The following is a 13,882-nucleotide window of genomic DNA, read 5'->3' as shown; positions in this document are numbered from 1 at the left end:
ACTTTGTCTTTCTTGAATGGGAAGTTTATTGTCTTTCCGACAGTTTCCTGCTGATGTAGAGCCCCAGCCACACATGCCACAGCCAGCCATTACTGTAAGTGATGATGTTGGTCAGGTGGGCTGTGCAAAGGCAGCATGACCATAAAGTTTGTGGTCAGTTGACCGGGAACCTGTATAAACCAAGCGGAGGGGAGAAAGTGGGTTTTTATTGGACTCCAGGAGTCCTGGTCAAAGACAGAGACAGAGAAACAGTGAAAATATGGAGAATCCAGGAGGGAGTGTCAGTCTCCACAGACCTGAGGTCAGTAAGACCCAAATAAGTGTATTTTATCTGTGTTTTATCTGTAAGAATCTCTGTAATGAAACAACAGGCTGTGAACTTGGGGGTCTGTGTGTGTCTGTTGGAAGCTGAGAGAAACACAAACAGCTCTCAGTCTGAAGGGACTGCTGATAAGACCCAGGTGAAGTGAATCAATGTGCTCATCACCTGACTTTGCCCCCCCAGGACACCCCCCACCCATGTCTTACAGAGACACCTTCCTATTACACATATTGTTTCCTACTGATCCACAGATATTAAAAGGACCTACTGAAGTGGTACTTAAACTGTATAAAACATAGTAAAGACTGAACCAAAGGCCTGAGGACAGACCCTCTGTATGCAGCACAGTGTTTATACAGAGTCTCACCCTCACATGCTGTATGATGACATTTCTGCTTTTCAGAATAAGTGTCTGAGAATATTTTCTATATCATGCTAATGATTTAGGTGCTTTATGCTCATGCACAAGAGAAAAGTGAGGGAGTTAAGAACCTAGAGCTTTAAGAGACAGTTTGTGCAAAAAGCTATGACTCCAGTAAAACAGAAAACAATTGATGAGGAACTGGCTAAAATGATTGCACGTGATTTCCAACCATAGTAATTCATTTCACTAATAAATTTACATTATTTCTGGTAATAAATTCATTTAAGCACCAAAAAAATTCTGAAGAGCCACTTGGGAGCCGAAAGAGCCGTCTCTTTTAAAAGAGCCGGAATTCCCATCACTACTACTTGCTTGCGTATTCACCACGTAATCACACTTGCGCATTAGAGCTAGTAGTGGAATGAGCTGCACACAAACACTGTTAAATCTGCTCTTACTACAGCGTCTGCAAACATCTTGCGCCTTCAGTAGCATCGTGGGTATGTAGTGTTATTTTATCTGCGAGCACCGATCCTTGTTTTGATGTTTGATACTGTAGCACTATATTTTTGGTTAAACATATATTTGCAGTAAAGAACAGAGCGATAAACTTATATTTGTATATTGCACTGTTTAGGTATGTACATGAAACGCAAACTCGCCTGTAAGTAAATGGTAGCGTTTTTGTACTTTCAGTTTTACACTTTCCCTGCTCAGTAAACCTGTGTACAAAGGAACACGCTGTCTTCAGAGTCTTGATGTGGGAAAGAGTTAGCTGGCTGTCTAGTCATACAGGACGTGTAATGAGGGCAGCACAACAGTACAACCTCACATACTTGTCAGACAGCTTATATCTTGTTTTCATTTGGATCGTCAGCTCATGAGGTGGATTATCAGTTTCCTCTGTAACAGAACTCAGACAGTAGTTATATATGACTGAACATCTGAATCCATTTCTGCCTCCACTGGCTCACTGCAGAGTTGTGTACTTTCTCCTTTACTTTTTACTCTGCATACTGCTGATAACAGTGTCATCATGCCTCTTCTCAGTTGGTCAGATCATTCGCATGAACCCATAATACAAGAATCTGTAGACTGGTGTGATAAATCCTTTCTGGATTGAAATGTGTTCAAATCAAAAGATATGATCCTCTCACTAAACCACATTCACATCCCGCAACAGCAATTCATGGCACTAATGTCAGAGTTGCCCAGACCTACAAATACTTGGGTACTGTGTTTGATAACAGACTGAGATTTAGTGACAATACAGAGATCACTGTGGAAAAGTCCAGCAGTGACTGTATTTCCTACGTAAATTAAACCCCTTTGGAGTAGATAAAAGACTACAGACAATGTTTTATTCTTCTTTTATTGAAAGTATTTTAATGTTTTTATTTATTTGCTGGTTTAAATCTGTCAAATAGATAACAATCAACTACATGGCGTTGTTAACCTTTATTTGACAAACACATAGATCTCTAGTGCAGTTTAATTCTGAACAAGTCCTTAAAAGGCATGTAAGGTTATCAATGACCCCACCCATGTCCTATATGGTGACTTTCAGATGTTGCCATCAGGAATGTGATTCAGACCCCATGTATGTAAAACAAATAGGAGGAAGTTTGTGTTTGTTCCAGAAGCCATCAGACTGGTGAACAGTAACAGTGCAGGTGATGGTCAGTGTAGCTTGTAAAGTTGCACTTTAACTAAACTTTATGTCACATGCTTGTCTACATAACTATGTATGCATGTATTTTTATTTTAGTGAGGCTGCTTTTGAATTGAATTTTACAAACAGTTTTAAAGTTGTTAGTAGGGGCTTGGGCAGAGTAGTATTGTTTTTGAAAATACCGTATACCGTGGTATAATGTCTGGACAGTAAAAATGATCTGGACAGTAAAAATGTAAAAAATAGATAAGCGGATACCTGCACATCTCCTGCAACAATTATTCTTCTTCTGCTATTTCTTGGTTGACCTCTGCTCTGTAAAAGTCAGGGCTGCCACGTACTGGAAACATCTAGTCAATCTCCGGCAGATAAAAAAATAAATCTGGGCTACAGGCTCCTGATGATGAAATTTACGTCACCTCACCAGATCTTACATCACCTGCAGAAAAGGAAAGTATGAATTGGCCTTCGTATTAGACCTGGTTGTATTTTATTCTGCAGCAGGTTTGGAGAAGTAACTAAGCTCTAGCTGGTAGAGACTGGGGGCAGCATGGAGGCTTCACACCTCCAGGCTTCTGGTTCCAGTATCTGGCCCAGCTCTCTGTGGGGAGTTTGCATGGTCTCCCTGTATCTGCACTGGTTTCCTATGAGCTCTCTGGTTTTATATTCAAGAATACATAGTCCAGGTGAATTGATTCCTGTAAAAGTGCCCATAGTGACTGTGTGTGAGTGTTTGCCCTGTGATAGACTGGCATCCTGTCCTGGGTGTTCCCCTGCCTTTGTGACAGACTGGCATCCTGTCCTGGGTGTTCCCCTGCCTTTATGACAGACTGGCATCCTGTCCTGGGGGTTCCCCTGCCTTTGTGACAGACTGGCATCCTGTCCTGGGTGTTCCCCCGCCTTTGTGACAGACTGGCATCCTGTCCTGGGTGTTCCCCTGCCTTTGTGACAGACTGGCATCCTGTCCTGGGTGTTCCCCTGCCTTTATGACAGACTGGCATCCTGTCCTGGGTGTTCCCCTGCCTTTGTGACAGACTGGCATCCTGTCCTGGGTGTTCCCCCGCCTTTGTGACAGACTGGCATCCTGTCCTGGGTGTTCCCCTGCCTTTGTGACAGACTGGCATCCTGTCCTGGGTGTTCCCCTGCCTTTATGACAGACTGGCATCCTGTCCTGGGTGTTCCCCTGCCTTTGTGACAGACTGGCATCCTGTCCTGGGTGTTCCCCTGCCTTTATGACAGACTGGCATCCTGTCCTGGGTGTTCCCCTGCCTTTGTGACAGACTGGCATCCTGTCCTGGGTGTTCCCCCGCCTTTGTGACAGACTGGCATCCTGTCCTGGGTGTTCCCCTGCCTTAATGACAGACTGGCATCCTGTCCTGGGTGTTCCCCTGTCTTTGTGACAGACTGGCATCCTGTCCTGGGTGTTCCGCTGCCTTTGTGACAGACTGGCATCCTGTCCTGGGTGTTCCTCCGTCTTTGTGACAGACTGGCATCCTGTCCTGGGTGTTCCGCTGCCTTTGTGACAGACTGGCATCCTGTCCTGGGTGTTCCTCCGTCTTTGTGACAGACTGGCATCCTGTCCTGGGTATTCCCCTGTCTTTGTGACAGACTGGCATCCTGTCCTGGGTGTTCCCCTGCCTTTGTGACAGACTGGCATCCTGTCCTGGGTGTTCCCCTGCCTTTGTGACAGACTGGCATCCTGTCCTGGGTGTTCCCCTGTCTTTGTGACAGACTGGCATCCTGTCCTGGGTGTTCCCCTGCCTTTGTGACAGACTGGCATCCTGTCCTGGGTGTTCCCCTGCCTTTGTGACAGACTGGCATCCTGTCCTGGGTGTTCCCCTGTCTTTGTGACAGACTGGCATCCTGTCCTGGGTGTTCCCTTGCCTTTGTGACAGACTGGCATCCTGTCCTGGGTGTTCCCTTGCCTTTGTGACAGACTGGCATCCTGTCCTGGGTGTTCCCTTGCCTTTGTGACAGACTGGCATCCTGTCCTGGGTGTTCCCCTGTCTTTGTGACAGACTGGCATCCTCTCCTGGGTGTTCCCTTCCCTTTGTGACAGACTGGCATCCTATCCTGGGTGTTCCCTTGCCTTTGTGACAGACTGGCATCCTGTCCTGGGTGTTCCCTTCCCTTTGTGACAGACTGGCATCCTATCCTGGGTGTTCCCTTGCCTTTGTGACAGACTGGCATCCTGTCCTGGGTGTTCCCCTGCATTTATGACAGACTGGCATCCTGTCCTGGGTGTTCCCCTGCGTTGTGCCCTTTGCTGCCTGAGATCAGCTCCATGCTCCCTGTACTGTACTGACCCTGTGTAAGATGTGGAAGAAAGGACCTGGTTTGCTCTCTGGCCCTAAAACAGGGCTGCCCAAATGGCAAATTCTGGACTAAAACACAATTCAGTCCAGTCGCCCCCCCATCCCTAGTCAGTAAATGATGTGGACCTTGGCTGTGTGCCCCTGATGGGGATGATAGCTGAGTGACCCTCCCCTAGAACACACCTGCTTTGTTTTCCTGTGTCTTTCCCTTGTTCTTATGCAAAATGACAGTCTTGCTGTTTCCTCACTGTCCTCTTAAACCCATCTCTCTGTGTCATGACTCCTGGTACAAGTGTTACACAAACTGATAATATATAATATTAACCAGAGATATTGTGATGCTGAAAATGTGAATTCAGTTGGTTGTTTTCCCCACAGGTGCTGACAGTGTGTCCTCAGTGAGATGGGTGTCTGTACAGAGAGGAGGATCTGTCACCATCCCATGTTTCTATGACAACATATATCAGCAACATGTGAAATACTGGTGCAGAGATTATTACTCTTCAGATTCATATACTCCCATAGTACGCAGTGACTCTCTACAGAAGAGCAATGAAGTGTCAATCAGAGATGATCCTGACCAGCGAGTCTTCACTGTGACCATGAACAATCTGACAGCTGTGGACTCTGGTTACTACTGGTGTGGTGTGGAGATCAGCAGAGGTCCAGCTGTGAGAACACAGGTTTATCTGTCAGTCATTGGGGGTAAGATGTCTGTACTGCAGACTGTAGCCAATGAGATGCACATGTCATTCAGGCAGAAAGGAAGGACATTAACACAAAAATTCAAGTGAAAATATTTTAATATACAAGAGGCACCAAATTTTACGTTTGATCAGTACCATGAATGAGACCTGGGAGAAGTAACAGTGTCAGTTTAAATGGGTTACTTCAGGGTGTTAAATATGATAAGTAATGTGCTAAGATGTGTCCTTTAGTGTAAATTGATTTTAAATAAATTTAATAGAAACAGATTAATATATAAATTAACATACAGCAAAGAAGCATCTGTTCAGCTCTGTTACTGATGTTTGGCCAATATATATAAATTTGAATAAGTGTATTCCAGCAAAGGAGGATTTTGTGAACTAATCTTAATCTAAATGATAAGTTAATAATTTATTGCATTTTTATTTTGGCAAATATAGTGGCAGGAAATTAATACAACAAATTTAAATAATCTACAGAATGACATAATGTGACATGCAGTGGGCTGGTACTGACCTTTTATTAATATGTGTATAAATGGTGTAAGAGGGAGTGAGAGTTAATCAGCTGGGTAATTTTCATACTGTCCCTGCAGGTGTGTCCACACTGAACACGGTGACTGTACAGAGAGGAGGATCTGTCACCATCCCATGTTCCTATGACAATATGTATCAACAACATGAGAAATACTGGTGCAGAGGGAGTGACTGGAGTTCATGTACTCCCATAGTACACAGTGACTCTACACAGATAAGTGGTGAAGTGTCGATCAAAGATGATCCTGACCAGACAGTCTTCACTGTGACCATCAGCAATCTGAAACCTGGGTACTCTGGTTACTACTGGTGTGGTGTGGAGGTCAGCGGAGGTTCAGCTGTGGGAACACGGGTTTCCCTGTCAGTCACTGAGGGTAAGATGTCTGTACTGCAGACTGTAGCCAATGAGATGCTCAGTATGTAACATGTCATTCAGACAGAAAGGAAGGACATTAACACAAATACAGGAGAAAATATTTTAATAAATAGTTGAAACCAAAAATTTACATAACCTTCAGAAAAAGACACAAAAACGTTTTTTCTCACTGCCGGACATTTAATCAGAGTAAATCTGTTTTAGGTCAGTTAGGATCAGCAATTTTTTTTGTTTTTGTTAAATGTCAGAATAAAGAGAGAATTTTATTTTTTATCCTTTTGTCCTTTGCTTTAGCTTCATATGCGTATGAAATATATGTGTATAAAATTAACATAACTGGCTCATATTCATGACTATTTTATTGTTATGTAAATGTCACAGTGTTCCTTCCTAATCTGTTTTCAGGTTCCCCAGGGCTGTCAGTGGACAAACAGGAGGTGACGGGTGTGGAAGGAGACAGTGTCACTGTTCAGTGTCGCTATACGGACAGTTACAGTCAGAAGCGGTGGTGTAAGGTCAGGCGCTCCTGTGTATCAAGGTCTTCGGGTTTGGATGGGAGGCCTGTCCTGATCAGGGATGACAAAGTAAAGAAAGTCTTCAGTGTGACAATGAGGGGACTGGAGAGGAAGGACACAGGCTGGTACTGGTGTGATGATGATGGATACTGGCAGATCCCAGTTCATATTACTGTCAGTCTGAGAACTACAACCACAACTAGCACTGAACGTAAGTATTTACCTAAAATATGATTGTGAATCATTTATGCTTAAATTTGCTTAGATAAATAGTAAATGAGCCCAACAGCCTTTCTCATGAAGGGGGCCTGTGTGTTTTGCTGGATAAATTGGTGGTGGGGGGGTTGTTTTCCAGGGAATAACCAGGGCAGATCCAACCGCTGTCTGACACCCAATCAGCACAAGGCTCTATATTATACAGCTCTGGAAAAAATTAAGATATCACTCCTATATTTTTAAACCGATCAGCTTCTTAAAATCCTGGTTTAATCCTGGATCTGCTGGCAGAAGGTTACACTGCGCAGTAGGCTGCTTCCAGGCTCAAAGTTACTAAGACAGCAGTAACAAGAACAAAACAAAGCAGGAGACACTGGGAACGACCAGAAACTACAGTATCCATGTAGAGGGTAGAAGCAGCTTTTTAATGCCAGAGACGACTGTCAGCTTATACGGCTGTGACTCAGAAATCAGAGTATGACCTCATGTGACCTTAAAGAACATTAAATGGTGTGAAGTGCAAGGAATAAAGCAAGTAAGAGGCTTTTCATCAATGAGAAACAGGGAAGAGCCAGGTTGGAGTTTACCAGAAAAAGTACATTATACAGAGACACTTTCCCGTAAACTGAGAAATAAGTGAAACCAAATGTAAAGAGGGGAGGACAATTTAGATACTGGAGATGCCAGTTTATACATGGAGATGATCTCAGCAGGGAGCCGATTAGAACACATATGTGGATGTTAACCATGTTAACCACACTGACCTTGTTTGAGGATCCACAATCATAACCTTAGTCCCATTCGCCAGGTTGGCTGCGTCCATCTGCCATTTCTGCCTGTTCTGGAGGGTTAGTAGGTCATACCTGGTCTGGAGGGTTAGCAGGTCGTCCCTGATGAAGCTCCTCCAGAGCTGGTCAGCAAGTACCTGGCTCCATCTCCTTCGGCTGAGTCGCTCTGATGTGGGGTAGATCACCTGAGGAAGGGCTGAATTTGGCCGCCCCATCAGGGGAGTATTGGGTGAGATGGGATCAGGATCAGCTACATCCTAGGATACTTAATCCCTTCTTCCTTAGCTAGTACAGTCCGCAGCATGTGGGATTAAGGTGCTGTACAAGGCTGCCTTCACTGAGCAGGTGGAGCACTAGGTGGATTAATGCGGGGAAATGATTTTCTGGGCTGCCAGTTGCTCCTTTATAGAGGATCCTAAAGCATTAAGAGCCTCTCAGCACAGTACTACAGTGGCTCCCTTAAAATTTGTGCCCTGGCTTCCCTCTCCATGCAGTACAGTTACATAATGACGAGGAATGAGTCTGTGTCAAGGCTAAGCATGACATCTAGGTACAGCACTCTTGTAGTGAGACACTTATAAATGATTTCCCAGTAATTCTCCTGTCTCTTACCAGTCTTCACTAACACTGCATCCTGGGCTCTGCCATGGCATGTGTGTAGGCGGCTTCCTATCCTAATTAGGCTTGTGTCAAACTAAGGTGTGAGCTACACCAACCTACTGTTGATAGGTAGAGCTTCAAGACAAGCGTACTCTTCAGGGAGACTCAATCTCCACACGTCAGAGGAGTTTCAGTTCAGCTGCTCTAAAATCATCAGCCATGGGGCTGCAGCCTCTGCTGGCTGCCCTGTCAGACTGCTGAGCAACGGGTTTCACTGGGGCAGTGAAGGATTGGTAATGACCTCCAGCCACTGGAAAAAAAACAACGTAATACTGTTCCACTCCATCCAAACCAGTGTGGTGCTGAGGTAATCTGCTGTATCAGCATACGCTCCTTACCACTCTCTCTCTTTTTCATTAAATGCAGAACAAGGGATCACCTATTATGGTTTTTGTCACTTCCTCTTTATAGTGCAGAGGTTAAATGTAGACTGACCGGATGATTTCAGAACTGACTGCAGTCTTCTTTTTGTCCACTATGCGGCAGCAGTATACAGGAATGGTCTTATTCTGTCTTGTGGCTGATGTGTGTATAAATTCATATACCTAGATAGCATGGAATTCTGCATCCAACTTTGTCTTACGGATTTAGGTTGGAGTGAATTATATATTAACAACAGTATGTCAGAATTATATTATACACGATTGTTACGATCCTCAGTCTAGGGTTGAGGACCGTCAGAAAGGTAAAGGGAAAGGAGAGGGGAAAACGAGACAACCAGGGTATGGGAAAAGGGAACACGGGAAACACAGGGATATTTTTTTGTATTTTTTTATATTTATTCACAAAGACTTTCACAAACAATAGGGTAACAGACTTCAGGAGTGACACCGCCAAAACAATAAACAAAACAGCACTACCGAACCCATCCACAACTAAACTAATTCTAAACAAAACTAAAAAGATGAGAAAAGAAATGATACAGACTAAGCCTGACTCCCTAACCAAAACACAGAATAAGCCACTCGTACACAAAACAAAATAGCAGTCACTCCCTACGTACTTAACAGAAACGAACATACAGAACACCAAAGCCGAAATACAGTAACCAAAGGGGCGAGGCAAAGAGAGTAGTCAGGAGGAAGGCAAGAGATAAAAAACCAGAAAGTAGTCAAAACTGAAGGCAAAGGTACAGAAGGATAAGGCAAGAGACAAAAACCAGGAAACCAAAAACTGTCACACACGAGTAATCCAAAAGAATGCAATCAAACCAACAACAAAAACCAACCAAGAGCAGAGCTGCTGCTACTCTCCCGCCACGGCTTTTTCAATCATAAAGGCGGAAGTAGCGTCGAAGCTCGGGGCGTGGCCAGGTCCGGGAGGCGGAGTCACAGGCAGCCGGACAACGATCAGGACAATCCCTCCCCAAACCTTACGGCGCGTAACACGATATTTTGACCATAATGTTAATCAGAAAAATATTCAGATTTGCAGATATAGCCATGCGTAGTTAAAAGAACAGGAAATCTGACAGGAATGGATTCCTAAGAGAACTTTGTGACAGACTGGCAGCCTGTCCTGGGTGTTCCCCTGCCTTTATGACAGACTGGCAGCCTGTCCTGGGTGTTCCCCTGCCTTTGTGACAGACTGGCATCCTGTCCTAGGTGTTCCCCTGCCTTTGTGACAGACTGGCATCCTGTCCTAGGTGTTCCCCTGCCTTTATGACAGACTGGCAGCCTGTCCTGGGTGTTCCCTTGCCTTTATGACAGACTGGCAGCCTGTCCTGGGTGTTCCCCTGCCTTTGTGACAGACTGGCATCCTGTCCTAGGTGTTCCCCTGCCTTTGTGACAGACTGGCATCCTGTCCTAGGTGTTCCCCTGCCTTTATGACAGACTGGCAGCCTGTCCTGGGTGTTCCCCTGCCTTTATGACAGACTGGCAGCCTGTCCTGGGTGTTCCCCTGCCTTTGTGACAGACTGGCATCCTGTCCTGGGTGTTCCCCTGCCTTTATGACAGACTGCCATCCTGTCCTGGGTGTTTCCCTGCCTTTGTGACAGACTGGCATCCTGTCCTGGGTGTTCCCCTGCCTTTGTGACAGACTGGCATCCTGTCCTGGGTGTTCCCCTGCCTTTATGACAGACTGCCATCCTGTCCTGGGTGTTCCCCTGCCTTTGTGACAGACTGGCATCCTGTCCTGGGTGTTCCCCTGCCTTTGTGACAGACTGGCATCCTGTCCTGGGTGTTCCCCTGCCTTTGTGACAGACTGGCATCCAGTCCTGGGTGTTCCCCTGCCTTTGTGACAGACTGGCATCCTGGCCTGGGTGTTCCCCTGTCTTTGTGACAGACTGGCATCCTGTCCTGGGTGTTCCCCTGCCTTTGTGACAGACTGGCATCCTGTCCTGGGTGTTCCCCTGCCTTTGTGACAGACTGGCATCCTGGCCTGGGTGTTCCCCTGTCTTTGTGACAGACTGGCATCCTGTCCTGGGTGTTCCCCTGCCTTTGTGACAGACTGGCATCCTGTCCTGGGTGTTCCCCTGCCTTTGTGACAGACTGGCATCCTGTCCTGGGTGTTCCCCTGCCTTTGTGACAGACTGGCATCCTGGCCTGGGTGTTCCCCTGTCTTTGTGACAGACTGGCATCCTGTCCTGGGTGTTCCCCTGCCTTTGTGACAGACTGGCATCCTGTCCTGGGTGTTCCCCTGCCTTTGTGACAGACTGGCATCCTGTCCTGGGTGTTCCCCTGCCTTTATGACAGACTGGCATCCTGTCCTGGGTGTTCCCCTGCGTTTGTGACAGACTGGCATCCTGTCCTGGGTGTTCCCCTCCCTTGTGCCCTGTACTGCCTCAGATCAGCTCCACTGATTCTGTACTGGATACGCATGTGGAAAATGGATCACTAAGCTAAAATGCAGTTCAGTACTTACCGTATGCCATTCAAAAGTAAAAAATGAACTGAATTTGATTTATTTACAATTACAGCCTTAGTGTTAAAGGGGTGTGGTCACCACAAAGTGATGATCCCATTCATTCTCCTCACTGTGCCTTTATTACCAGCTACTTAAGCTACTGGTTTTCCTCTCAGACCCTAAAACAGGGCTGCCCAAATGGCAAATGCTGCACTGAAACAATTCAATCCAGTCCCCACCCATCCCTGCTCAATAAATGATGTGGACCATGGCTATGTTCCCCTGATGGGGATGATAGCTGAGTGACCCTCCCCTAGAACACACCTGCTTTGTTTTCCTGTGTCTTTCCCTTGTTCTTATGGCAAAATGACAGTCTTGCTGTTTCACCTCCTCACTGTCCTCTTAAACCCATCTCTCTGTGCTTTGACTCCTGGTACAAGTGTTACACAAACTGATAATATATAATATTAACCAGAGACATTGTGATGCTGAAAATGTGAATTCAGTTGGTTGTTTTCCCCACAGGTGCTGACAGTGTGTCCTCAGTGAGATGGGTGTCTGTACAGAGAGGAAGATCTGTCACCATCCCATGTTTCTATAACAACAGATATCAGCAACATGTGAAATACTGGTGCAGATCGGCTTATAGCCATCCATGTACTCCCATCGTACGCAGTGACTCTCCACAGACGAAGGATGATGTGTCAATCAGAGATTATCCTGACCAGCGAGTCTTCACTGTGACCATGAACAATCTGACAGCTGGGGACTCTGATTACTACTGGTGTGGTGTGGAGATCAGCAGAGGTTCAGCTGTGGGAACATGGATGCAGCTGTCAGTCACTGCGGGTAAGATGTCTGTACTGCAGACTGTAACCAATGAGATGCACAGTATGTAACATGTCATTCAGTCAGAAAGGAAGGACATTAACACAAACACAGGAGAAAATATTTAAATATACAAGAGGAACCAAATTTTAGTTTTGATCAACACCATAAATAACACCTGTGAGAAATAAGAGTTAATGTGCTACTTCAGGGGGTTTAATATGAGAAGTAACATTCTTTGGTTTAGTTTTAAGTGAATGTTAAATTCATAAAAGCATAAATATATAAATAAACATACAGTAAAAGAGGCTCAGTTGGGCTGTCGGTTACTGTTATTGGCATATACATGGAAATCGAAATAAACAGGAAAGCAAAACAGGATATTGCAGGCTAATTCTATACTATAATCAGTTAATCATTCATTAAACTTTTATTTTTGCAAATACAGTGATAGTAAGTACAACATTTAATCAAAACAAGTTGTTTCATTGGGGGCCCATCGGACAGCAAGGTCGCATGTTGGGCTGGTGCCATCAGTGTAAATAGTGTAAATAGCTCTGTGTATTTACCATGTATTGTGTTGTGTGTCTGTTGTGAGTATGACTGGCAGACATCAGGAAACCCCATCTTTGTAGCCTTCCTGTGCTTATCTGTGACTCTGGTACCTGAACCACACTGGTGTCAGACCTGAGGATAAAGGTGACAGAGCTCAGCAGGGAGCAGCATGACGTGGGACACGGCCGATCGCAGTGAAGACCCCCCTAAAGCTGCCCCGGTACAGTGGGTAATGGCCCCTGGAACCCTCCCAAGTACCGGTCCGGCTGGTGGCACGGCCCAATCACTGGTCCCCCAAGATGGGGGCACCTGGTGATGCCACTGGAAGAGGAGGCACTGCGAGCTCTATTAAGCAGAGCCCTACCCCTACAGCTGAGCTGCACCCATCGTGCGCATGGCCATGGGGGGGGGCAGCTGAAAGTCACGCTGACAGGACAATCGGTGGTACAAGAGGTCTGACTAGCCAGCACTGCTGACCCCTGTGTTATCAGACTGGACTTACTAGTATAGCTAGGGGCCGCCATCGATCTGCTGGGGGCAGCCATCTGCTTTGGGTACAGATGTGGGGGTCCTCCAGTATGAGAGCAGTGGCCAGCAGCGGCCAGGGGTAGCAATGGGGGAAGAGAGGAGGAGAGCCGTCCACCCAGTGGGGGGAAAAGAGCTGCCCACAGCTCCTGAGGGAAAGTCTCCACCAGCCACACGACTGCAACTCCAGTCCAGACTGTGCTGAACGGCAGCACCACAGCAGGACCGTCTCCATAGACAGTGCAGGCTGTGCAGCAACTGTGGCAGTACAGCAATCAGCCCTGTTCATCTATCTGCATCCACATTGACTGCTTCTGCTGAAACTGCAAGTGTCTGAGCAGCAGATCCAAGAAATGACACACAGGAGTCATGAAGCCTTCCCACAGTCCATAAACGGCACGGACCTTGTCACCAACAAGGACGGGTCATGTTGCTTTTGCTTCAACTATCAACCATTGAATGAGATGACAAGGAAGGACTCCTATGTGCTTCCATGCATCACTGGGTCAACATGGTTCAGCTCCTTAGACCTCTGGAGTGGCTACTGGCAGGTCGAACTGTCCCCAGTAAACCACCCCAAGACCGTGTTCACCATTGGTCACAGGCTATGACAGTTCTGGTCAATTTCATTCAGCCCCTGTAACAGCCTGGTCACCTT

At 46.1% G+C, this 13,882-nt stretch overlaps 1 protein-coding gene across 1 annotated transcript in view; it reads left to right on the top strand.

The window, feature by feature from the left end:
• The window catches only part of LOC125739860 (uncharacterized), a 409,273-nt gene that overhangs the window by 323,517 nt on the left and 71,874 nt on the right, over positions 1–13,882 (top strand). The window contains exons 12-13 of the mRNA XM_049010379.1: positions 6,731–7,019; positions 11,842–12,165. Coding sequence (XP_048866336.1) covers positions 6,731–7,019; positions 11,842–12,165 — 613 coding nt within the window. The remainder of the gene's footprint in view (positions 1–6,730; positions 7,020–11,841; positions 12,166–13,882) is intronic.

Source organism: Brienomyrus brachyistius, chromosome 4 (assembly GCF_023856365.1).
Source record: "Brienomyrus brachyistius isolate T26 chromosome 4, BBRACH_0.4, whole genome shotgun sequence".
NCBI classification, from domain to species: domain Eukaryota; kingdom Metazoa; phylum Chordata; class Actinopteri; order Osteoglossiformes; family Mormyridae; genus Brienomyrus; species Brienomyrus brachyistius.
Note: the sequence above shows the minus strand (reverse complement) of the source record. Positions and strands in the feature narration are given on the sequence as shown.